This window comes from Sminthopsis crassicaudata, chromosome 3, assembly GCF_048593235.1.
Source record: "Sminthopsis crassicaudata isolate SCR6 chromosome 3, ASM4859323v1, whole genome shotgun sequence".
Taxonomy (NCBI): Eukaryota; Metazoa; Chordata; class Mammalia; order Dasyuromorphia; family Dasyuridae; genus Sminthopsis; species Sminthopsis crassicaudata.
Genome location: NC_133619.1, coordinates 473399147 through 473426195, shown reverse-complemented (window position 1 = coordinate 473426195; position 27049 = coordinate 473399147). Strand labels below are relative to the sequence as shown.

At 34.3% G+C, this 27049-nt stretch overlaps 1 protein-coding gene across 3 annotated transcripts in view; it reads left to right on the top strand.

The window, feature by feature from the left end:
* PDS5B (PDS5 cohesin associated factor B) overlaps window positions 1-27049 on the top strand; it is a 209402-nt gene that overhangs the window by 32683 nt on the left and 149670 nt on the right. For 2 of the 3 annotated variants that reach the window (XM_074303508.1, XM_074303507.1), the window contains exons 2-3: window positions 23206-23323; window positions 24027-24153. In XM_074303508.1, the coding sequence (XP_074159609.1) occupies window positions 23229-23323; window positions 24027-24153 (222 nt within the window). In that variant the 5' untranslated portion in view covers window positions 23206-23228. The remainder of the gene's footprint in view (window positions 1-23205; window positions 23324-24026; window positions 24154-27049) is intronic. The other variant, XM_074303509.1, reaches the window with a different exon arrangement.

Below are 27049 nucleotides of genomic sequence, written 5' to 3'. Positions count from 1 at the left end.
AAATGTGTAATATTCCCTCTAAAATGTAATGTTCTCTGTTAAGGTTTTCTTGGGGTCTATGAAGGCAGTCTTTGGTTCAGTTCAGTAATCACCACAAGTGCAGCCAGGTGTTAAAAAGTCCAGATCCTTTATTGTCTTCTTTCCTGGGGGCTGGTTTAGCTTTCTTATAGTCCAGATCATTTATTATCTCCTTTCTGGAGAGCCTTTCACTCTGGCCTTGGTCTTAGTGGGGGAAGTGCAGGAGTCCAGGCCAGTCACCAGGAAGATTGAAGATTGAATTGAATTTCTCCCCTTGGTTCTGAGAGCTTAAGCTCCTGCTTCCAGTCCTTTGTCTTCTCTCTGAATGTCTGTCTTTTAATCCAAAGGTTTGTGCTTCAGCCTCCAGCCATCACAAAAGTGGACGATGGAATGAATCTGTCTCAGCCTTCTAGTGTCAGAGCTTCTAGTGTGCTTGTCTTTTTTGGTCCTGAGAGCTTATAGCTTATATTCTCTGCACTGAGTACAAACCAATCATTATATCACTAGGAAACCATTATTTGTTGTAGGATTAAATCAATGATAAACTAGATTTAACCATAGTCTCCTCAATTCCATTTAGTACCTTGTTTCAAGTTCTGGTCCATAACATCTCCTTGTAGGATTAAATCAATCACACTGAACCATGCTAAATTAAATTTTTTTTTTTTTTAAACTATTGTCTCTATCCATTCCATTGACTTAGTACCTTGTACGAATCCTTTGTTTCAAGTTCAGAGTTTTGGCCCCCTCTTGGGTCGGCACAAAGATAGTCTCCTGATGGTGCAGATGCACGTCCCCTGTAAAAGGAATGTACAGGTCTGAAAACGTAGATTGATAAAAAGATTTATTGTAGGAATTTGGAAGTAAAGTTAAAGGTAGAAAGACACCAGGGCCAGAGGTAGTCGCTGGGCGGGCAGGAACCCTTACATGGTCGGAAGGATACCATGTTTGGGGGGAAGGGCTCCTGCAAAGAGAGAGCTCCAGTTTGGCTCTTTTATACCTAAAGGGACTTGTAGGTGGTGTCCCAAGTTAGCTCAGATCCTGTGGGGGATGGGGAAAGCCCACTGACCAGGATTTGTAAATCAAAGGTCAGCCATGGGTGGGGGGTTTCTGAAGTTCCTTTTCATGCTATCCTATGACCAATGTTTTGACCTAGGTCTTCTTCCTGAAGTGTTCCATGCTATAAAATTCTGTTTTCTTTCTCCTCAATCAAAGCTACATCTCTGGTATAATTTCAGATAGTGTGAGTACTCTTCTACAGAAGACTGAGGGGAGAGACCATTTACAAATCATTTTTCCCTTCCCCAGCTTTTTAAAAGATCACTAATGGGAAGACTAGTGGGAGGAGGCCACTGAAGACTACTAGATTCCACTCTGAAATTCATAAAATTTAGAGATTCTATGGTAGTTCAGTTCACTTAAAACATTGATTATTCTGCTCAAGACACAGCTTTTCTGACCATGTATTATGTTTTTCAAATGATTTTAGAAGTGTAATTTAAAGATTATCTAGTTTTACTTTCTTACTTAATCTCATTAAAGCTTCTTTATATGTAGGAAGTCAGCAGAGATTGTGACTTTCTGGTCACTTGTGGATAAATGAAGGTTGAAGATGGAGTCTGCAGTCTTCAAATTCAGCTCTGCTTTCACATTATAACATTGTGATGCTATTACTACTTCTAGAGATTAATTTGTGTTTACAGGCAAAATACCTTTGGAAATGGAGTGATTGGGATATTAGGCTGTCAATAAATAGGTTTAGGATAGCATTATTAAAATTAAACCACATTGAAATGCATTGGGGGAATGTTAATTTTTATATGAAGGTAGAATAATAGATAATCTTGGAGTATAGGTGAATTTGGTGAAGTGCCAATTTGTGAGGACTTTAAATAGGTGGAATAAAGTCACTAAGAGCTTGCCCTATGGAAGCAATCTCTTCCAAATTTTCCAGTGGGGGGAAGGGACAAGCCAGTTACTTTAGTCCCTCTTTGAGATTACCAACTCTTTAGCTGGTGGAATAGGCTTTGTCCCTCTCTCCTGTTGTTCTTATTATAGAATTTCCTTTTTTTTTTTTTTTTTTTAATCTGATTTCATATCAACTCATTATAGAATTTCCTTTTTTTTTTTTTTTTTTTTTAAATCTGATTTCATGATATCAACAGGAGCCCCAGTGAAAAATATGTGAACTTGGAGATTCTTTTTTTCCTTAAATTTTTGCTTCCCCCCCCCCCAATCAGTGAAAGTATGCCATTCCCATCCTATTTTTCTTTTCTCAAATCATGAAAAAGAGTAAAAGGTCTCTCCTCCTTACTCTTCCCCCCCCTAGTTTTTCCTGTTGCCACTTTAAAAGTATTTTGGCTATCAAATCTTTATTATTTTAAAAAAGAATTTAACTTAATACATTGGTTAGGATTTATTAGATAATGCTCAGAATTAATGTCTTAAATTATTAGCTATTGGGCCAAATAAATGAGATAATTACTTAACACAATGTACAATCTGGCATACAGTGAGTGCTTAATAAAGTCTCATTTCCTTCCTTTCTTCCTTTTTACCAACATACATACATGACTTTTCAGTTCTCAAAAAATCTTCACTTGATCTAACCATTCCATTTAGTTCCCTTTGCCATATCTCTTCTTCCTTTGTTGTTAACTTTGTTGAGAAGTCTGTTTACAATTTTTTTTGAAAGCTTATCACTTTCTTTGTTTTCACTCTTTTCTCCACGTTTCTACAGTCTGGTTTCTGATTTCATCATTTAACTGAAAATGCCATCTTCAAAGTTACCAGTGATCTCTTATTTGCCAAGTATAGTAATCTTTTCTCAATTCTCAAGTATCTCATACTCTCTTCAGCCTTTGACACTTCTGATCACTACCTTCTTTATGATACTCACCCTTGTGAGTTTTTGTAATCTTGGTTCCCCTATTTCTCTGACCATTTGGTGGATTCCCCCTTGGTGGATTTTCATGGATATCAGCAGGACTCCATCCTGGGTCCTTTTCCTTTAATTTACACTCTTTCACTTGGTAATCTCATCAGGTCATATAGATTCAATTACCTTTTTTGAATATGCTTCTCAGATTTAATTATCCATCCCTATTCTGTCTGCTCTCTTTTTGTCATATCTCCCATTGCTTTTTGGACATAATTTGTAAAACTTAAAAATTATACATATATGACCCATAGACACCTTAAAAACTCAAATGTATTATAGTTTCCATAAAACCCATTCTTTCTTCTTTATATTTTCTATATAACTGTTGTGAGCACCACCTTCCTCTCAGTGATTTAAGCTCACAATTTACATGCTGTTTTTAACTCCTCACTTTCACTTCCCATTTTTCAAGTCCTATTGATTTTACCTGCCCAACATCCCACAAATTCTTCTTTCTCTCCTCTGACACTATAACCACTCTGGTGGAGACCTGTATCATTTCACATTTACTATTGCTACTACTACTGTCACCACTGCTACCTAACATAGTACTTATAATGTACCAGGTACTGTGTATTTTACAGTTACTTCATTTACTTAGTAGTTACTTTTACTTCAGTTACTTACTTCATTACTCACTAGAATGCTGGGAAGTAGGTGCTATTATGTTCATTATAATGATGAAGAAACAGACCTCTGTTTCATGTTTCATGAGACTTGCCCAAATGTAATGGCTAGTAAGTTTCTGAGGCCATATTTGAATTCAAGTCCTCTTGACTCTAGACTTGGTGTTTTAGCCCCCTGTACCATACCTGTACTTATAATAGTGGGCTCCTTTGTCTCCTGTCTCAAGTCCCTCTTTTCCCTAGGTTCGGGAAGACTGGAAAAAATGGAGCCAATGGCTTCATCTTTCTTATTCCTTCTCTCCCTCATTTTCCCTTCTCCCTCCCTCCCTCCCTCCTTCTCTCTTTTTTAGTGAATTATGAGACAGTTATCAGCTCAGAACTTGGAGGGATGGAGAACTATGAAAGATTTGAGGAGGGATGAAAAGTTTTGACAAAAACATTGTGGTTTAATAAAATGAATTGATTTGGGAATTATACAAGGGAGAGGAATAAGCATTTATTAAACATTAGTCACTGTGCTAAGCACTTTTAAAATATTAATTCATTTGATCTTCACAGTAACTCTGAGATAGGTGCTATTATTGTCCCCATTTTGTATTTTTGGAAATTGAGGCATTCAGAGATTAAATGACTATGTCACTTAAGTGATTTGGTTAATTAATTGTCTGAGGCTGGATTTAAACTCTGATCTTGATTCCAGGTCCAGCTTAATGCAGTGTCTCTTAGCTGCCTTAAGGTATTGTAATCCTGTAGGTATTACGTTGCTACAGTGAGAGTCCAGTTGATATTTTGTGATACCAGTTTGTATATACCTAGTTAGCATGCTTTGTGAATTCTTCTGCTTTGTTCAGCAACATGAAAGTAGAAGTGAAGGCAGCCATTGGTGGCAATAATAGTAGGCTGCCTTTGAAAGGGTAAGATTTTAGATAAAAAGTCAAGCAACTTGAGAGATGTTCATTAGAAGGTCAACATTGGGAATGGAAGAGAATGTAGCCATTCTTGTAATAACCTAGGAAAGAATTGAGGGATAGGATGATTCCAGAGGTCTCACCTTGGAGGAGTTTGGGTTTGCAAAACAGAGGGAGAAGTGGAGTGACAATAGATTGTGATTAGTTAAGGGAATTTCGGAGTCCACAAACATGGAATCGGTATATTTGTGGGTAAATGGGTTGTCTTTTTATATTACTGAAGTGGGATAGAGAAATAGGTTATGGAAAAAATTGGGAGGTTAGAATATTTGAAGGGTATTATTTTTTATATGTATGTAAAGTCCCTTAGTTTTAAGGCAGGAATTTGGGTGCAGAGATTGTGAACCAGGCATTGAATTTGTTGAAGGAAGGAAGAAAGAACTATATTCTTGATGTTTATAGATAATAGCCACCAGAATTTTGATTGGGTAGCAATTATAAGTTAAGTGAACTTTAAGGGTGGAAGGGTTTTTGAGTGATGGTTGTAGAGGGAGAGCCTAAAAGTGCTAAGGAGAATTCTAACACCCAACCTTCACCAGTGCTGAAAAAGGGTATCCAGGGAAGCTATGTCATCAGAAGGCTGTGAGTGCTAGAGGGAGGGAGAAAAAAAGCAAAAGATTTAAGATGAAAGCAAGTTTATCTGTGGATCAGGTAGTCCAAAGATTATAGGTGGAAGGAATATAAAGAAGATTGGGTTTGGGGGATGGAATGGTAATAAAAGAGCAGCAGTCCATGGGGGACAAAGAATGGCAACCCAGAGGTTCAGAATCACGGAAATGTTAGGGTGGCAGTATGTTAATCTTTGAGGAATTGAATTCAGATAAGTTAATATTTCTGTAGAGGTTTGGTTTTGAGGTAGAATTGTCCCAGGGTTTCGGGCACTTCTGTAAATATGAAAGGGAGAGATGAAAGGTGACATAGAAGATTCCTGATTGCAATGGAATTATAGCTATCCAGAGATAGTGTGTTGGAATGAGTTCTCTGGGAGGCCAGAGAATGTAATTTTTCTTATATAATTCCAAATTGATATGCAGAATACTTGATAATGGACTACTTAATATTTCTACCAGCAGTATGTCTCCTTCCAGCTTCTATCATTCTCCTTCCAGCTTCTATCATTGCTTCTTTCATTTTTGTCATCTTTGCCAATTTCTACATTGTAAGGTTATCTTAGTCATTTCAATTTGCATTTGCTTTATGCTGTTTGGGAAGTATATTTTCATTTATAGTTTGCACTTTTCAAATCTTTTTTTTTTTTTTTTCCCCTGAATCTTTAGACTGCTTATCTACTGGAGAATGATGTTGTTTTGTGGTTGTGGTTTAGTTTCAGTCGAGCTCTTTGTGGCATCCTTTGGGAACTTTTGTGGGGTTTTCTTGGCAAAGATATTGGAGAGGGTTGTCATATCCTTTTCTAGCATATTTTACAGATGAGGAAATGAAAGCAAATAGGGTTAAGTGATTAGTCCAAGGTCACACAGCTAGTAAGTATTTGAGGCTAGATTTGAATTCAATGACTCAGTCTCTGGCTCAGCATTATCTGCTGTACCACCTACCTGTCCCATTTGTATACTATACATCAGACATTTTTGATGAAAATGATGTAAGTCATTTTCCCCATTCTACTATTTCTTCTAATTCTCACTCCTACTGGGATTGTGAAGCTTCCTGAAGATCAGAACTATGTCTTATCCACATGTTAGTTTCTGTAGACCCCTGTTTTCATGAGCTGGCTCTCTCTGCCATAAAATAAGGGTTACTTGATAATATACCATGTCATCTTGAAAAAAATGTGTTTAGAAACCTATCCGCTACTGCACCAAATTTGCCTGTTGAGGTAATGTTTGCAAACAGTGGACATGGTTCCCAAGAGTTGATGGGGACCTCTGGATATTTGTATATAAAATAACTCTTTGATTTGATATTGAAAAACTGAATCTTATTTATACATATGAATGTATAAATCCTTAACACTGGGATTTTTTGTAAGTTCCAGATGTTTCCCCTCAGAACCTGGCATAGTGCCTTGCACATGGTACTGGGAATTCAAATGTTTGTTGAGTGAATGAATGATTAAAATGTTAAGTGGTAGATTCAGTGAGTGGCAACGAAAGGTAGGACCCTTGGCCTGATTCTGAATTCTTAATGTGTCAGAGTTAGCTACAGGATTACAGATTAAGATTTTCTAATAGGAATATTAGATTGCCACTGTGGGATTCCCTTTGTCTCCCTCCTTTTGCTAGAGAACCACTCATTTTGAGTGTGCCTCCAGCTACCAAAGGGCTCCCCATTGAATGTTTGATTACCTGAAGATGCAACCACTTTCCTACCTCTAATTTTGATCCTCCCCTCATGCTTCTTTCACTCAGATATTTCAACAGAAGAAAAAAAAATTTAATTTTTACAAAATATGCCTTATTCAGTGTGTATACATTGATATTGTTTTAGATTGTAAGCTCCTTGAGTGCAGTTTTGCTGTTACACAGCATGTTAACACATTGCTTCAGAGTGTCTAAATAAAATTAAATTAAAAAGGAAAAATGTGTTTATTTAAGTGCAGTAATAGGCACTAGCAAATAAGCTAAATTTTCTTGTTTAAGATACTTAATAGAATTTTAGCATTTTACAATGATAGCTAATTTGACAGGATATATTTTATAACTGTTAGAATTGTTTTATCACTAATTATTTTTCATCTTTTTTTTTTAAGCCTAAGAGAAATTTTAGCTATCAGTGGGTGACCATGATCTCTACTCTTCTATTTTTTTTTCCTTCAGTGATAGAGATGATATTATTAGTATCAATTTTTATTAGCTTGTTAAGTACCTTCTTTGGTAGTATGCAATTAGAGATCACCTCTGAGGGAAAATTTGTTATTTCCAAAGTTGAATCTTTTAGCTGATCTTAAAAATTATCCCCAATGGATTTGTTTTCTTAACTTTTTGCATTCAGTAATTATGGACATTAATCAGCTTCCCATGAGGGAACTCATAAAAACCATGATCTCTCTTATTTGCCCAGGTATCTAAAGAAAAAGAAAACCACAGTTTCTTTCATTGTACAAGTTCTACAGTTTTAAAAGACCTTCTGACAGTTTTGTTTTGTTTGTTTCCTTTTTGTACTTTATGCAAGAAAATATGCCTTGTTTTGAGAGTTGTACCTCAGCATGCAAAACAGAAAATTTTTTTCTGCTTGTCATTTGTTTAAGCAAGTGAAATACTGCCTTTTCTGCCAAATCTGTGAGTTTAGACAAATCATTTAACTTCCCTGAGTCTCAGTTGCCTTAACTCCAAAAATAAGTTTAAATTAGCTGACCTCTAAGGACTTCCAGTTCTAAATCTATGATCTGACTGTGCATAAAAAGAAGGGGAAAATAAAAGAAAATATTTACATTGTGGTAGATTTCCAGCCTTTTTTTTTTTTTTTTTTTTTAAATAAGCTCTAAAGGTTTTCTCAAATATCGATTGGTATCTGTATTCTTTTGAAAGAAATTGGGTTGCTGTTGATGCCAGTCTGTCTTTAAATTTTAAAATTGTTTTTCAGAAATAAGTTCCACTAATTTTTGGTAACCATTGAAATGGATAGGTAAGTTTTAAAAAATGCTCAGAAAAGAATAGAAAGAAGGATGAAAGGAAACAGATAAATGAGACAGCTTTGAAAGCTATAGGTTGAATTTATTATCTGTGGAATATATATATATATATATATTCCTAATGTAAAAGGAAATGCAAACTATATAAGAGATGGCCCATTTCATGTACAAGTCTTTTTCTGTTCTGTTATACATATTGCAATACTCCTTTAGTGATAAATTCAGAATAGTAGACATAGATACGCAATTGTTACAAAGGTGCAGAATACGAAGATGCAGGACTTTTTTCTTAAAAATTGCAGAGATAAGTGGAAGAAAAACCTTGTCATGCATTTAAACTGCTTGCTGATTTTAGTTCTTACAACTTTAGTGAAACATTTTATTTTTGGCATAATAATGAGTTTTGTAGCTCAGATGAATTTAGCTAGCAGTTATCCATTGTTGCAATAGTCCAATGAAATGAAAAATATTTAAAAGTTGCTTTATTCTGCAATGATATCAAAGCTGTTCTAGATCCAATTCTCTAAATTGTATAAGTATAGTTAGTTAATAAGTGAAAACCCAATCCTATTTGCTGAGATAAATGTCTGCTTGCCTAGCATCTCCTCCCACAGGAGTAAATTTTTTTTTTTTTTAAAGCTAGCAGTACAAACAAGAAGGATCATAAATTTAGAAATGGGAAGGATCTTAGACATAATCTATGGCATTTTCTCTTTTTTCTTCTCTTCTCTGCCTCCTTCCCCATTTTACAGATGAGAAAACTGAGGCCACAGAAGTTAAGAAGCTTTCCTAAGGAAATACTAGAGCTGGGCTTTGAAACTAGGTCCAGTATATTTGAATTTGAAGTCCAGGTATATTTTCTTGTTAGTATCATATCTTGTTTATAATTTAGTGTTAGGGAAAGAATGTTGGACTTGGGACTGAGATCTGAGTTTGACCACTTTTTTTACCTGTGCCATAGCAGGCAAGTTTTACTTGTAACCACTTTTGAGACTCAATGCCTTCGTCTATAACATGGGGGGAAATACTTTTGCAACCTACCCAGAAGGTTGGGTTGCTGTAATGTTTGTAAATCTTTAAGTTCTGTACAAATCCAAGTGTTTTATAGAAATTTAAGTGTGTGTGTGTGTGTACATACACATAAATAAAATCACTTAACAAGGTAATATAAATCATTTCTTCAACTTTTGTTTTCAGTATCTTTGTAGTATTAAAAATTACTAAGGATCTGACCAAAGAGGTTTTATGTGGTTCATATTTGTAGACATTTACCATATTAGAAATAAAAACTAATTTTGTAGACTCTTAGAAAGGGTTTCAGAGATACCCATCCTTTCCCCTCTGCCCCCCATTCTCTGGACTAAACCCAATTAGTTGCATGTCTACTTACCTTCCATATTGTCTAAATCTGAAAAATTGGTTTTCTTCCTTCCAGTCTCTTTGCTTTAATCAGTCTTCCATGTAACTGCCCAAAAAAATCTTCCTAAAGCAAAAGTTTCAGTATGCCATTTTCCTGTTGTCCCCTATAGTTAAGGCTTTTAAAAAAAAAAGGCTAAAATCAGCCTGCTTGTGGTCTTTCATAGTCTGGCTTCAGATTATTTCTCCTTCTTCCAACCATGTTTTTAAATTAATTTTTTTCTTTTTCTTTTTACTGTGAACTTAAAAGCATAAACATTTCAACATGGAAAGGAAAAATAACTTTTAAATTACTTTAGTTATATACAGCTTTAAAAATAGAATGCTTATTTTAAATATATTTAATACAAAAAGCTGTCCTTGTCTGTCTCCTTCTGAACTTTCTATACTGATATTGTGTATATTATAAAATGTTTTATTGATACTTTTTTGCCAGGATCATTACTCATTGACTTCTATTTTTTTAAAAAGGGAAAAGATACTTCCTGTCCTTGAGGACCTTACAATTTAATAATGAGGGAGACAACATGCAAATAGCTACATATAAATATGCTGTACACAGGATAAATAGAAAATAATTAATGAAAGGTGTCAAGATTAAGAGAAATTGAGAAAGTTTTCTGGGAGAAGGAAGATTTTAGTTGGGATTTGGAAGGAAGTCAGTGAAGCAAGGAGGTAGACATAAGAAAGAAGAGGATCCCAGGAATAGGGAACAGACTGAGAAAATGTCCAGAGTCTAGAGATGGAGTGTCATTCCAAGAACAGCAAGGAAACCAGTGTCATTGACTCAAAAGTTTTAAGTGGGGAGTAGGGAAAGGTCTAAGAAAAGTTGAAAAGTTGAGATGGTGGAGTGAGATGGGGGCAGCCAAACACAGGACTTCAAATAAAATGTTTATATTAATTACATTTAATACCAATACCAGAAGCTGTCCTTGTCTGTGACTTCTTCCTTCTGGTCTATTGTGTATATCATAAAATGTTTTGTTGACACTGTTTTGCCATGGTCATTACCTGCTGACTCCTTTTCTTTTCTTTTTTTTTTTATTTATAATTTTTTTTCACAGTATATATGCATGAGTAATTTTTTTTATAATATTATCCCTTGTATTCATTTTTCCAAATTATCCCCTCCCTCCCCTTGATGACAGGCAATCCCATACATTTTACATATGTTACAATATAACCTAGATACAATATATGTGTGTAAATACCATTTTCTTGTTGCACGTTAAGTATTAGATTCCGAAGGTATAAGTAACCTGGGTAGATAGACAGTACTGCTAATAATTTACATTCACTCCCCAGTCCTTCTCTGGGTGTAGTTATTTCTGTCCATCATTGATCAACTGGAAGTGAGTTGGATCTTCTTTATGTTGAAGATATCCACTTCCATCAGAATACATCTTCATACAACATTGAAGTGTACAGCGATCTTCTGGTTCTATTCATTTCACTCAAATCAGTTGATGTAAGTCTCTCCAAGCCTCTCTGTATTCCTCTAGCTGGTCATTTCTTACAGAGCAATAATATTCCATAACATTCATATACCATAATTTACCCAACCATTCTCCAATTGATGGACATCCATTCATCTTCCAGTTTCTAGCCACTACAAAAAGAGCTGCCACAAACATTTTGGCACATACAGGTCCCTTTCTGCTCTTTAGTATTTCTTTGGGATATAAGCCCAATACCTGCTGACTCCTTTTCACAAAAAAGTTCTCCCTTATAGCAAATAAGAATAGTCAAGCAAAATAAATACATATGAAAATATATTAGTTTTTAATATCTAAAAATATCTCTTCATTTGGACTTCTAGACCATTTCTGTAAAAGGTGTGAAGGGAAACATGCTTTATTGAATAAGGAGTGAGGGAGCTACATGGTCAGAACCTGTGTTTTAGGAAAATTCTTTTAAGTGGCTAAATGACTGGAATGTGAAGAGACTTGTGGTAGAGAGAGCCACCAGCAGGTTTTTGTAATAATTCAGGTGTGATGTGATGGGGACCTACACCAGAAGTGTACAATGGTCAACTATTATTACTTCAAAAGATATAAAGCATGCTTTACTGACTTCTTCCAAATCTTACCTAAAATCTTCCTTTTCCAGGAAAACTTTTCTTGATTTCTCTTAATCTTGACTCCCTCTATTGATTATTTCCTAATTATCCTATGAAGAGCGTATTTATATATAGCTATTTGAATGTTGTCTCCTTTATTAAATTGTGAGTTTCTCAAGGGCAGGAAATACCTTTTCTCTTTCTTTAAGTCTACAATGCTTGGCAAATATCAGGCACATACTTAAATGCTTATTTTTTCTTTTTAAAAATATTTATTTATGAATCATGTTTGAGGCAAAAATCAGAGCAAAAGGGAAAAACCATGGGAGAGATTTAAAAAAACCCCACAAAAAAGAAGTAAACATAGCATATTTTGATTTACATTTAGTCTCCATAGTTCTTTTTCTGGATGCAGATGGCATTTTCTGTTCAAAGTCAATTGGGATTGCTTTGGATTAATAAATGTTTATTGACTGACTAAATATGCCTATTCAATTAGTATTGCTGGTTCCAAAGATGTATACAGTTTAGTGTAAATAAGTAAATAGATAAATAAGTGTTGGAGATAGTTCAAAATTTCTTGCTTGCCTTTCTATGTTTGTTCTACATTATTTCCTTTCATGACTCTTATTGTTCCCCTAGAATAGATCTTCATTATGTCATTGTGGATTTGCACAGGTATTCCTTATTCCTAGGATACATACTGATTATACTTATTAGTCCTTTTTCTTTTTTCACCTGCCACTCACTTCCTCTTAGAAACCTTTCTTATTGTCCCTGTTAGTAACTTCCCCCTACTTGAATTATTTTGACTCGTTTAAGAGGAAAGATAAGTAAACAAAGATCTGTGCTCTAACATTATTTTCACCTCCAGAATATTAATTTTACTTTGTCATTCTGAGATGGACAAATATTAGCAAACTTCAACATTTGTTATCCAGAATTAGTCCATTTTGTCTGACAGGGCTCTCAAGTGTCTTCCTCTACTCCTCCATCTTCAACTCCTTAAACTCCCTATCTTATCTTTTGTCAAAGCTTGCCAATTTCATTGAGGCAACATCTCCCCGTCTTTTTAGTCTTTTTATTGAACAGTTAACTATGTATCAGCCACTGGGGATACAAGGACAGGCAAAAAACAAAACACACACACACACACACACAACCAAAAGAAAACAACCCAAACAAACCCCCCAGTTCCTAGTCTAAAGGAAATATCATGCAAACAACTATACAAACAAATTCTATACAGATTAATTGGAAGTGGTCTCCAAGGGAAGACACTTAACATTAAGGAGGACTGGGAAAAACATTTTGTAGAAGGTAGAACTTATTATCGATACTTGAAAGAAGCCAGAAATTCCAGGTGACAGAGATGAAGAAGGAGAAAGTTCCAGACAAGAGGGATAGTCTGAAAGTGCCCTGAGTAAGGAGATAAGAGTATTGTATTTGAGGAACATTTAATGTCACTGGACCCCAGAGTACAAGAAAAAAGAATGAGTTACAAGAGGACAAGAAAGGTAAGAAGAACCAGATTATGAAAGCTTTAAAAGTCAAATAGAGAATTTTATATTTGATCCTGGTGGCAATATGGAATTAGTTGATTGAGAAGGGCAGGAGGTTAACATGGTCAAACTTTCACTTTAGGAAGATGAGTTTGAAAGTTGAATGGAAGATTGCACTTGAGTGAGAAGAGGCTTGACATAAGACTGACCAGCGGGTTACTGCAATAGTTCAGGTGTTATATAAGGAACTGCTTTTCTCCATAACATACAAACATGATAGTTCCAAAACTGTCCTGTTTCTGTCTCTCCTCTGGGCTACCTTTTATTCTCTTCTGTGCTTCATATACATTCTTCATCTTATTTCATTCAGAAAACATTTTTTGAATGCTTACTATGTGCCAGACATTGTGCTAATATTGAGAATGCAAATACTTTTGCAGAAAGGCTCTAACTACAAAGGCACTTACATTCTAAGAGGGGAAGACATGGCATATAAAAAAGAAGCTTAAAAAAAACAACCAAAAAACTAGGGGGCAGCGAGGTGGCGCAGTGGATAGAGCACCAGCCCTGAATTCAGGAGGACCAGAGTTCAAATGTGGTCTCAAACACTTAACATTTCCTAGCTGTGTGACCCTGGGCAAGTCACTTAACCCTAGCCTCAAAAAACAACAACAAAAAAACAACAACAAAATCCATAGGGGTTGAGTTGCAGTGGAGCTTCCAAGATGAAGAGATTTCTATGGGAGTTAGAAGTCTAGAAAGAAACCAGAGAGGAATCATTATCACTATACTATTCCCTCTATCTTAACTGTTCGCTTCTCAATGCCACCCTCTCTCCTGTAACTTGTCAAGCAAACAAATCAACACATTGCCCATGTCTGAAAATATGTCTGATGTCTTAGCCCAACTTTTTTGTCAAGATTTGGGAAACATACTTCATCATTCCTCTTCTGGAGTTATGATTGGTTATTTCATTAATCAAAGTTCCTAAGTCCTTTAGTATTAATATATATTTTTTAATCTTGTAGACACTATAAATTCTTGTGTTGTTACCTTCATTCAGCATCATATAAATCTTCCTAGATTTCTCTGAATCTGTCCCTTTGATTTATTTTTTAATAGCATAATAACATTCTCCAATGGAATAGATATGGGCATTTTTGAGGGCAGTAGGGAAGCATTAGTAGGAAGGAAAGATGGAAAACAAATGAGATTGATTATAGAGGGGACAGGTTGCTGGAGGAGATAGGATAGAATGTTATCATTTTGCAAATAGCATAGTTTACTGTGGCAAGAAAGAGGTAAAGACAGTAGTTGAAGGTGTCTGTGATGTGGAAGGAGAAGCTCTTGACCAGTGACCTCAGTTTTTAAAATTAAATGTGAAGCAAGACCTTCAGCTTTTGATTGCTTTAAGATGTGTATGAAAAGTTACATGTATTATCTCATTTGTCTTCATAATAATGCTGTGAGATAAGGTTCTATCCTTATTTTACTCTCTTTAATTTTACACAAGAGGAAATTGAGAGGTTAAGTGACTTGCCTAGGCCCATCTAGAATCTTGTCTGAGATAGGGTTTGAACTTGTTTTCCTAAGTTTTAAGTCCATTGCTCATTGGACTACAGAAAGATGCTAAGATGAAAAAGGGAAGAGTTGGAGGGTTAGGTTAGGATTCAGCTGCATATAATTGTAAAGGATAGCTGAAGTGGAAAGAGATTAAAAAGAATAGGAAGAGAAAATAAATTCTTTTTAAAAAATGGAGCTATATCCGTTGCATTATGTCTCGGAAATGGTGATGGTGAAAGTTTGGAATTAAGATTATTTTTGTGGTCCTGTTTCTGTTCTAATTATTGGACAGCTAGCTCTTTTTGGAAATTATTTTGTTTGCAGTTTTTAAATATATATATATATATACACATTTTTATTTTTATATGTGTGTGTATATATATGTATATACATACATATATATATATATATACATACATATACATATACACACACAGTTTCCTAGAACTGTAATTTTTTTTTTTGCTTCTAAATGAACTGATGTTTTTGAGGATAGACGTGGTTTAATGAAAAGGATGTTAGGTAAGAGTCTGAAAATCTTTATTTCATCATGAATTATTCAGCAATGTAATCTTGACCTTAATTTCTTTATTTGTAAAATCAGGAAAATAATAGTTATATTTTCTCAGGAATCAGATAAGATGTATGTGATAGCAAATTAACAGTTGGGTTATCCACATCCAAGGTAATTTAGTTGCCATTGGAAAGATTGTGGGATAGTGTAAGCATTATCGAAATTTTGGTTCCAACAGTCTAGTGTTGATCAGTAAAAAATTTTTAAGCATCTATAATGTGTTAAGCTCTAGGGATGCAAAAGGGGGCAAAAGAGAGACTTTGCTCTTAGGGAATTTGCAATCTAAAGGGTGGGACAATATGCAGGTATATTCAAAGGAAGCTATATATAGGATAAACAGGACATATTAAAAAGAAGGAAAAGCACTGGAAATAAGAGGGGTTAGGGAAGGCTTCCTTTATAAGAGAGGATTTTAATTGGGACTTAAAGGAAGTCTGAAAGATCTAGTGTCCAAGTGAGAACATTATCCAAGCAAGAGGTTCAGTCAGAGAAAATGCCTGGAGCCAAGAGATGTGGAGCATCTTATTTGTAGAACTGCTAGGAGGCCAGTGCCATTGGATCAGAGAATATACATGGTGGAATAGGATGTAAGAAGACTGGAAAGATGGGGATTAAATTATGTAGGGCTTTGAATACCAATGTTTTGTATTTGTTCTTGGAGGTGATAGGAAGTTATTGGCATTTGTGGAGTGGGGATGGGGTAATTGATCATATTTGTGTTTTAGGAAAATCGCTTTAGTGGCTGAATGGTGGGATAGATTGGAGTGGGAAGAGATTGAGGAAGGCACACTCACCAGTAGGCAGTAAGGTGTGGAGGACCAGCAGCTTTCAAGTATTAATGTCAGAGAAGAAAAGGGGGCATCATATTCAAGAGATGTTACAGACATGAAATTGAGAAACCCTGGCAACAGGATGCATATGGCCATTTGTATAAGAGATAATGAGTAATAAATGATATAGAATGACTTAGTTTATAGGCCTGAGGTACTAGAACTTTATGTTAAATATAATCTAAAATATAAATATTTTAAGAAGTACTTCCCATCATTGTCTTTGATTAGAAAAGCCAAGGTTTGGCCTTTTCCTTTTGTTTTTTTTACAATATATCTTTACTATGATTTCTTACCTCATCCTTGACATTATTTTTCTGTGTTTTTTGGTTCCTTTAAGACAAAAGCAACAAAATTTCTAGATGCAAAAACTAAACTAAAAAGTACAGTAGCAGGGAAATGTATTATTTTTAAAAAGATTATCTTAAATGAGAAGCACCTCTAAAATATTTGAAATATTTTAGTTGTAAAATTTACATATTATTCTTTAGAAACTCATTTATATGATAGATATCTCTTGTACATCAGTGATTATTTTTGAGTTATTTAATATAAAAATATATGAATACTATCTTCTAGTAGACATTTTAAAGGGGATATTAGTTCATTTTGTATATATTTTTATTTTTTGTTCTCTATAATACATTTACCCAGTTTTTAAATTTATAACCCTTGCAGAGTGACTTTACTCTTCTGTTTAAATGTGCTCTTGTAGGCTTGTCTACATGGAGAGTACCATCTACTGGTTGTATTGGGAACTAGTTACAGGAAATTTTATAGTACAGTGAATGCCTTCAGACTAAAAACTTGAAAATTGTTTGATTCTTATGACTATAAAATTATTGCATCATTTGGGATTTTTAGAGATAACTATATCTTTTTAAATCTTTTAAGGTAGATTTTAAAGCTATAGTTGTTGTTACTCCATTTAATTCTTTCCTCCTATTTAGGGGGGTGTTATTGATCATGTAAATTCAGTCCCCTTAATTTTCAGAGAAAAATGTGCTACAAAGACAGATTGTGACTTGGTCTTTTCTATGTCACTTGGACCCTGTTTCACTATCATTCATAATGCAGTTTAGAGTTATAGGGGTCTAGAATAATCTATAATGTTAAAGTCAGATAATCAGAGTAAAGAATGAGTAGTTTTTTGTAGAAAAAGACAGGATGATTTTAAAAAAAATAAAGTTTGATACATTTTAAAATGGTACTAAAGTACTAAAAAAAGTACTTTCCATAAAGTCCTGTTTTGATGGCTCAGAGGTAGTCTTAAATTCTTATTGTGCATTTTGGTGGACATTTGGTTGTCTTATATTAAAATACTTATGATAAAAGACTATAAAAGTAATTAAAGTTTTTCCACCAACTATTGCTGTAAGGAATGAAATAGAGAAATTCTAGAATAATCTTTTTGAAGATCTATATTAAAAGAGAATACATATTTAAATGCAGTGACTTTAATGAAAAGAGGAGGTTGACAAGAAATGTTGAAAAATAAGGTTTAGGTGTAAGGAATGAGGCAGGCCAAAATCTTGGAGCCTACGTGGAAGCATCACTTATATCTGTCATCACTTCTTCCTCTGAGAAAAGAATTCACGTAATGAGCAACAAACTTATCTAAAAGTTTAATTGGTTATATTTTAATGAACAGGAAGCCATTGGTTTGTCAATCTTTCCTAATCTTCTCTTAAGATTTAGGCAGACTACTGATCCAAATTAATTTAAAGGAAAGAGAATGAATAAAGAGGAGGTACAATATAGTTTGCATTTGAAATGATTCCAACCTAATTAAGTGGATTTTTGATGCTAAAAGTGGGAAGTAGATGGAGGAAAGGAAACATCCTAATTATATACTTTTTATGAAAGTTTAATTGAATTGTAATTAGTTTTTTATTTAAATCCAGGTCTGCCCTATTAGAATGTAAAGTCAGTAGAATGAAGATTGTTTCACTTTTGATTCCTCCATACCTAACATGGTTCCTGGCACAAGTAGATTTTTAATAAGTGTTTATTGATTTTCCATGATGAGACCAGAGGAACCTAGAAATCACCTCAGCAAGTAAATGCTTGATTTCTTTGCCAAGGGGATGAGTATGGCATAGTGCTAAGGGCTACACCAGGTAGAATATAAATTCACCTTGAAAATCTTAGAAGAAAGAGTGCCTCACAAAACAAAGAGAAGTAGTGGAGAGAGAATCAGGATTAATGAAACTTTGACTAGAGCTTTAATTGGCAAAAAAATTATAAAATGGAAAACATTTACAGAGATTCTAGTAACGTGCTTTTTTCAGTCATGTACATGCTGAAGTCACCATTTGGACTTGAAACTTAATAGATATATAGAAAAGGCAGCCAGACCAAGTACATACAAAGGAGAGGTCTGTCCTATAGTTGTCACAACAATGAGAGCATCAGATCATTTCATCTTTTTTTTTTTTTTTTTTTAAACTGAGGCAATTAGGGTTAAGTGAATTGCTCAGGGTCACACAGCTAGGAACTGTTAAGTGTCTGAGATGAAATTTGAACTCAAGTCCTCTTGACTTAAGGGCTGGTGCTCTGTCTATTGCACCACCTAGCTGCCCCACATCAGATCATTTCTGAAGACATATTAAAGAGAGTATGGAACAAAAATCAAAATTCCCCAGAATTTATTATTACACAAATACAAAATAAATTTTAAAAAATATTTATTAACTTTTCTATAATAAGTGTATATTATTACATATGTTTGTCAGATATTTATGATTACAAAATTAGAGGGAAAAACAAGTGTGAAAATACCAATAATTATCCTTATTCCAACTTTTCCATTTATACAAAATTTTCATGAGCATCTATTACTTATTACCCTTTTTTGAGTTTATTAAAAAGGGGCAGGTGAGAATTTTTAGAGGAGAAGACTAGCCTAGTGGGATTGAGGGATGGGATGGATTGATTCTTTTTTTTTTATTATTTTTTTTAATATATTTTTTGTAATTTTTATTTTATTTTATAATTATAACATTTTTTTGACAGCACATATGCATGGGTAATTTTTTACAACATTATCCCTTGCACTTGCTTCTATTCAGATTTTTTCCCTTCCTCCCCCAACCCCCTCCCTCAGATGGCAAGCAGTCTTATATATGTTCAATATATTACAGTATATTCTAGATACAATATATGTGTGTAGAACCGAATTTTTTGTTGCACAGGAAGAATTGGATTCAGAAGGTAAAAATAACAGTTTACATTCATTTCCCAGTGTTCCTTTTCTGGATGTAGCTGGTTCTGTCCATCATTAATCAATTTGAATTGGATTAGCTCTTCTCTATGTTGAAGAAATCCACTTCCATCAGCATACATCCTTGTACAGTATCATTGTTGAAGTGTATAATGATCTTCTGGTTCTGCTCGTTTCACTCAGCATCAGTTGATGTAAGTCTCTCCAAGCCTCTCTGTATTTCTCCTGTTGGTCATTATTGAGAACAATAATATTCCATACATCATATACCATAGTTTACCCAACCATTCTCCAATTGATGGACATCCATTCATCTTCCAGCTTCTAGCCACTATGAAAAGGGCTGCCACAAACAATTTGGCACATACAGGTCCCTTTCCCTTCTTTAGTAGTTCCTTGGGGTATAAGCCCAGTAGTTGTATGGCTGGGTCAAAGGGTATGCACATTTTGATAACTTTTTGGGCATAATTCCAGATTGCTCTCCAGAATGGTTGGATTCTTTCACAACTCCACCAACAATGCATCAGTGTCCCAGTTTTCCCACAGCCTCTCCAACATTCATCGTTATTTGTTCCTGTCATCTTAGCCAATCTGACAGGTGTGTAATGATACCTCAGAGTTGTCTTAATTTGCATTTCTCTGATCAATAGTGATTTGGAACACTTTCATATGAGTGGAAATAGCTTTAATTTCATCATCTGAAAATTGTCTGTTCATATCCTTTGAGGGATGGATTGATTCTTAGGCAAAATTTTGGATTAGAATGGCCCCTGCATGGATGATAGACAATCTTTTTTTTTTTTTTTTTTTTTTTTTTTTTTTTTTTTTTTTTTTTTTTGAGGCAACCAAAGTTAAAGTGACTTTCCCAGGGTCACAAATCTAGTTAGTGTATAATTTTGAACTAAAGTCATAACTGACTTTATGATTGTTACTCTATCAACTTGGCCTCCTAGCTGTAAAACTCCCTCCCCCCCCCTACTTCTTCACCCCTTGGGGGGCAATTTTCAAAAAAGGAAAATTTTATTATTTTCTTTTTGCTTCATAGGACTTTTCCTTTTGTCTGACTTTTTTGAGGGGAGGTTATTATACATTTAGAGTGAGAGCTGTGTCAAAAAGTATAGATACTTTAGTTCTTTTTTCTAAAGCAGTGGTCCTCAAACTTTTAAAATAGGGGACCAGTTCACTGTCCCTTAGACTGTTAAAGGGCCAGACTATAGTAAAAACAAAAACACACTTTGTCTCCGCCCCTCAGCCCATTTGCCATGACCATCTGGCCCGCCGGCCATAGTTTGAGAACCCCTGTTCTAAAGCATACTAAATTGTTTACTAAAATGGCTTCATTAATTCAAAGTTCCATCAATATTGTATTATTATTAGGCATGTCTTTCCACAACTTCTACAACATTGATTATTCTTCCAGTTGGTCATCACTGCCAATTTTCCGAGGATGAAGTGAAACCTCAGAGTTACCTTGATATAGTATTAGTGATTTGGAGCATTATTTCCTATGTTGTTATGATAGTTTAAAGTTTCTTTGGAGAGTGTTTGTTAGTATCTTTTGACCACTCATCCAATGTTGAATACCATTTGTTCTAGATAACATGGAGACAAAAACAGTAGGACTTAAGTAACTAATAGCAATGAGAAGAGAGAAAGTATAACTAAAGATAGTGTTAAAATTTTGAACTTGAGCAGGTTTAGAAAATAATAATTCACATTTATATGATATGTAGAATGTATAATTACATAATAATTTTTATAAAGCACTTTAAACAATTTTTTGACGTAGATAATAGTTATTATCCCTGTTTACAGATAAGGACACTGAAACTCAGATAATTAATTTACTTCATGGTCACACATTTAATAAATGTTTAGAACTGGAATGTGAACCTATCCTATGTAACTTGGTTCTAAGTGCACTGTTCTTTTCATTATGCCATTGAATTCTGTTTTGAACATGCTGATTTTTTGGGGGGAGGGGGAAGACATGTTGTTTTCTAGTAGTCCCTACCTTTCAATATTCCTTGAGAACAGAAGTCTTCTCACTTTTGTCTCTGAATTCTTTCAAAACTCAAATCAGGTGCCATCTTTTCTCTCTCAAGTCTTCCCTTTTCCCATTAGTTATTACTATCTTCCCAGCTCAGTTATCCTTGTAATATGTTTCATGCAAGTTCTTGAGTGGAATAAGCTCCTTGAGGGTAAGAACTCTTTTTTTTTTTAATCTTTGTATAATGAGGATCCAGCACAACGCCTAAGATATTGTATATGCTTAATAAATGCTTGTTGAAATGAATTAATAATAGTACATTTTAATATCTATTTTTGTACTTTACTCTTTAATGGGACGGAAGGTTGTATGCTTTGACTTTAGTAATTTGCTACCAGCATTGTCTATTGTATTTGATAATGTTTTGTTGCCTTGCGGTGGTGTTTTTGTTTGCATTGTAGTCTTTTTTTATATTGTTGCTTTGACTTTGCTTCCTTTTACTCATTTCATAAAATCCTTTCTAGAACTTCTTGAATTTAAAATGTCTGCAGGACATATAGATGAAGATTTAATTCTGAAGCTTTAGGAGAGTAGTCAGGACTGGAGATAAAGAATTTTGAGAGTTAGCTGTTTACATTTGGTCAAGTCATGAAGCAAAATCAGATGATCATGGAAGAAGAGTGAAGAAATGAGACCTGAGAATAAAACTTTGGTTAATATTCATAGGTTAGGGTTGGGAGGTAGCATCAAAATGAAGGTAAGGAGTAAAATAGGATAACAAAAATGATAGGAATAAAGACAAGCATCTCTTTGAAGCCCACTTAGGAGAAGATATTCATAAGCTTAGGAATAAGTTAATCGAATAAATAACATATCAAATACCATATAGATATATAGATAAATAGATAGAGAGAGAGAGAGAGTCAGAATTGGGAAAAAAAATGGCTTTTAGACTTAGTCATAGATTTAGAATTGAAAAGAAACTTAGAAGCCATATACCAACTCCTTCATTTTATAGATGATGGGATTGAAATCCAAACAGGTAGAATGAGTTGCCCAAGTATAAGAGGTTAGTAAGAGCCAAGATTTGAACCAAAATTTTTCTTACTTTAAATCCATTGCTTTTTCTACTGTACCCAATCTTGGCTTTCAATGAGGAGATATCTGATAGTCTCTAATAGTTAGATTTCAGTAGAAGTGGTAGGAGTTGAAGACATATTATAAAGAATTAAGGAGAGAATAAGTGATAAGAATGTAGGTAACTTTTAACAGATTTTGCTGTCTATGCTATATATTTATGCTCTTATAAAAAAGAGGGAGAAAGTATTAAGAGAGATGTATAATCTTTGGACCAGCAACTAAATATTGCTAGGATACTGAAGTGAAGCCTTTTTCTTCTCTGTAAAAATGAGGGATTTGAACTAGATAATCTTCTACGTCTTTTGCCTCTTTAAATGCTGTGACTGACCCTTTGGCATGACAAAATATTATGAGAAATTAGAAGAGTACAGATGAACAGCTTGGAACATGGTGGTACTTGTAGAATTCAACAGGAAATTTGATGAGGAGTGGATTTCATGCGTAAGGCAACTTGTGTATAGAGGTGGAAAAAGGGGTATTGTTGGTTCAGGAATGGTGAGTGATCCAACTGCTCACAACCATATAGAATATTTGAAAAAAGGATTATTTGTGAGACAAGGCTAGAAAAAGTAATGGCAAAGAATTTTGTTGGCACCAATAAGAACAAGTTGTCCTCAAAGGAGATTCAGTATTAGGTAGTCAGATTAACCAAAATTATTTAAATTTTGGGTAAAACTTTATAAAATAATTTTAAAATAACTTTGAGGTCTTTTGTTTTTTATATCACCTGCATTTCCTCATATATCCCTTCCCCTTTCCCTCCTAGAAAACCAGCCTTTATAACAAAGGATGAAAAAGAGGGGGAAAAAAAGTTCAGCAAAACTCACCAGCATATTGAACAAGTCTGAAATTATATTCAGTGTCGCCCCACATCTGCAACAAGGGTAGGGCTGGGGATGAAATACTTTCTCATATCTCTTCTTTGGGGCCAAGCTTGGTCATTATAATTTTGCAATCTTCAGTTTTAGTTGTCATTTTTTCATTTTCATTTAGTCATTGTATATATTATTTTCCTGGTTCTACTTCATTTTGCATCAGTTCATTTTAAGTGTTTCCATTCTTCTTTGTATTTATCATATTAATTATTTCTTATAGCATAGTAATGTTTTATTACATTCATTTATCCAACTTACTTAGCCATTCCTATAGATTAATTTTACACACCTCATTATATCAGTAATATTTTTCTAATTATTTTAGGCAAGTTTTTATAACTTAGACAATAGCTGTACATTAATTTGTTTCTAATTGTGTTTTTCTTGAAAATATTTTATAGGCATATTATTCCCTGTTAATTTGTTTCATGAACATATGGCTGTAAAAAGGAAACAAAAAACAGAGGGAATGGGGGAGGGGGAAGGAAAAGGAGTAAGAGTAGGAGTTTTCTTGTTCAGTAGCTGGAGAAATTGATGAAATTACAGTGGGAGTGTGGTGGGGTGTGGTTAATATTATTAATGATCAGGAGTTATAGGGCAAGATTATATGGGGATATGTCTATATTGATATTCTTTGTTCTGTAGCATCTAATTAATAATTTAAAAGGTGAATATACAAAACGTACCTTAATTTTTTTTTTTCTTGTTTTAGGGTTGAAAATATTTCAATCATGGCTCATTCAAAGACAAGGGCCAATGATGGAAAAATTACTTACCCTCCTGGCGTCAAAGAGATCTCAGACAAAATATCTAAAGAGGAGATGGTGAGACGGTTAAAGGTTAGTATTGTCTGGCTATAATAAAAGCCACATTTATTTTTATTTTGTATTTTTGGGGGATTGGACCTGTGATGTCATTGGTATAAAGAATTCTCTGTAGGCAAATTCATGTCAGTATCTGCCTTGTTTCATAGTTTCTGGGAGCACTCAGGAATTAAATGATTTGGCCATTATGAATCATATGGATAATTTGAATGCCAGCTTTTATTGACTCTAGAACTTGAACCCCAGCTCTTATTGACTCCAGCCTCTTAGTGACCATATTAGTTCCATGGAGTTAATTATCCTATCTGTGTACCATGCTTCCCGAGTTGTACATCCATCCCTAGTTTCTCTTCTAAGCTTGTCCTATATTAAGAACTGCTTTTTACACATTGAACTAGATATGTGTTAAATTCTTTAAACTCAGAATGTTCTAAATAGAACTTAATATTTTTCCAAAAATTGTCCCCTTTTCCAACCCTATTATTGAAGATTGAAAACCTTTCTTTCATTCTCAGCTCCTTTATATATATACAGTTGTCATATTTCCATAACCTCTCTCTGATATGCCCACCTGTTTACATTTACATAGCTACCACTCTAGTGGTATATCACTTTTCATTTGAACTATTGTGATAGCATTGTATTTGGTCTTTCTACCTTTTGTCTCATCTATTCCTCTACATAACTGTCAAAAGTGAGTTTCCTGAAGAATAACTTTGACCATGTCTTCCCTCGTACTTAATAAACTTAGATGATTTCCTCTGCCTCTTAGTATAAACTATAAGTTCTCTTTGGCATTTAAGGCTCTTTGAAACTTGGACTTTTCTAGTTGATGTATTCATTACTATCTCTTCCATGCTTTCTACACAATTCAGTCACTCTGTCCTGTTTACTATTCCTTATTATGATGCTTCATTGTCCATCTTTTTTCACTTGATGTCCTCTTGTCCTGTTCTTACCCATTCCCAAATTCCTACTTTCGGTTATATTCAGTTCAAGTACCAACTACATTTGGAGATCTTTTCTAATACTGTTCCCCAGGGTGCTGCTAGGGCCTTCCTTTCCATAGTTATCTTATATTTGATTAGTATTTATATGTTTGGAATCAATTTATGTGTGTTCTGTGTGTCCACTCCATTAAAATATAAGTTATTTGAAGGCATTTATAAATATAAATATTATATTTATATCCACAGAGCTTGGGATATGGTCTTGTTGTTTGATTGCCTCTCTCTCTCTAAGCACTTCATGTAATACATGACTACAAGCACCAAAAGGATAGGGATATCAAATTTTCATGTATATATTGAGGCTTCTAGGTCGAATGGTAGAAAGAGAGCTGATTTGAAGACTTGAGTTTAAATGCTGCCTTAGTCATTTTTCTAGTTATATGATGCTAGACATCCCTTTTAATCTCTGTCAGCCTAAGTTTTCTCATCTGTAAAATGGGAATATAATTCTATCTACTTTCTAGAATGGTGGTTGTGAGGATCAAATGAAGCAAGGCATGTAAGCTTTGTAAATCTTAAAGCAATAGAGGAATTCTCACTACCACCACCACTACTGTGACTACTGTGACAATCACTATTACCATCACCCATCATCACTGTCATACTCACCATATTTCTAGAGTTTTTTTTTTTTTCATTAAAATTAGATCAGTAATCAATTTAGTTTTACTCTTTAATAGTCTCTATTATCTCTACAACTGGATCTGTGCTCTCTGAAAACATTGAATTGAAAAGTAGAGGGCAGTGACATGTTTATATGATATATTTTTATAGTCAGAAATGGCTCTTAATATACTACTGTATATTTGCATGTGTATGCCTAATAATAGCTAGAGCAAGTGGTCTCTTTTAGTCAAGAAAGTACTGAATGGATTTTAACATGTTAGCCTACTTCATTTGCCCACATCTATGTTATGTATAAAATCTTTTCTATTATTATTTAAATAGAGTTAAATAATGAAACGTGTTCATATACATGTTGGTAATTTGCATTTTCCTTATGTTAAAACAAACCCAATCTATTGAAACTGCTAAAATTATAGCACCCGAACAGTTCTTGATTTGTTTTCCTAGTAATTTTATTCCTTGAAATGAAGTGAAGGGGGCCAATTACTGCTGTTTTGTACTTGATTTTGACAGGTAAGTAAGTAGGAATGTCAAAACCCTAAAGAATAAATGACCATCCTGTCGTAGTTTGGCAGATAAGGAAATGTTAGATAGCCTTTGATGCCTTGCTCTATAGGCTCTGATTGGACAGATTTCTGAATTCAGAAAGAAAGTACAGGTAGGATTCCATGCTGTAAGACTAGATATAGCAGTTCAATTTAAAAGATGCTTTCCAGAGGGGAAAAAAAATTCTGATTACAGAAGTACTCGTGTTGCTGGTTCAATTGTCCAGAAATCTAATTTACTTCTTATATTTTAAAGAGATGCATATAGAAGTCAGAGAGCTGGGCTAGGAGTCAGGAAGATTTGTTTTGAATCATGCCTTAGATAGTTAACTAATTTTGTGATCCTGGACAAGTAATTTAATCTTACTAAGTTTTAGTTTCTTCACCTGTAAAATTAGGGTGTTGAACTTGATGACCTCCACTATCCCTTTCAGATTTGCCATCCATCCAGTAAATCCAGTAAGGAAGCAAGATAGATAACTGAGAATGAATAGAAAATAGTACATTCTTGTAAGAATAGAGAGGATGAGCCTAGTCAAGAAAAATGATTTTTAAGTAGGAAGATCAAGTGGGATAGTTCCTTGAAGGTTGATGGTGCAAAAGTAAGATTCTGAAGATGATGGAAAGAAGGCAAAACTGATCCCTTGGGCTGTAAGCTGCCATTGAAAAGAAAATTAGTTTTTGATTTACTTTTTTGGCACTCTCAATTGCTTTTTCTCTAAAATGAGA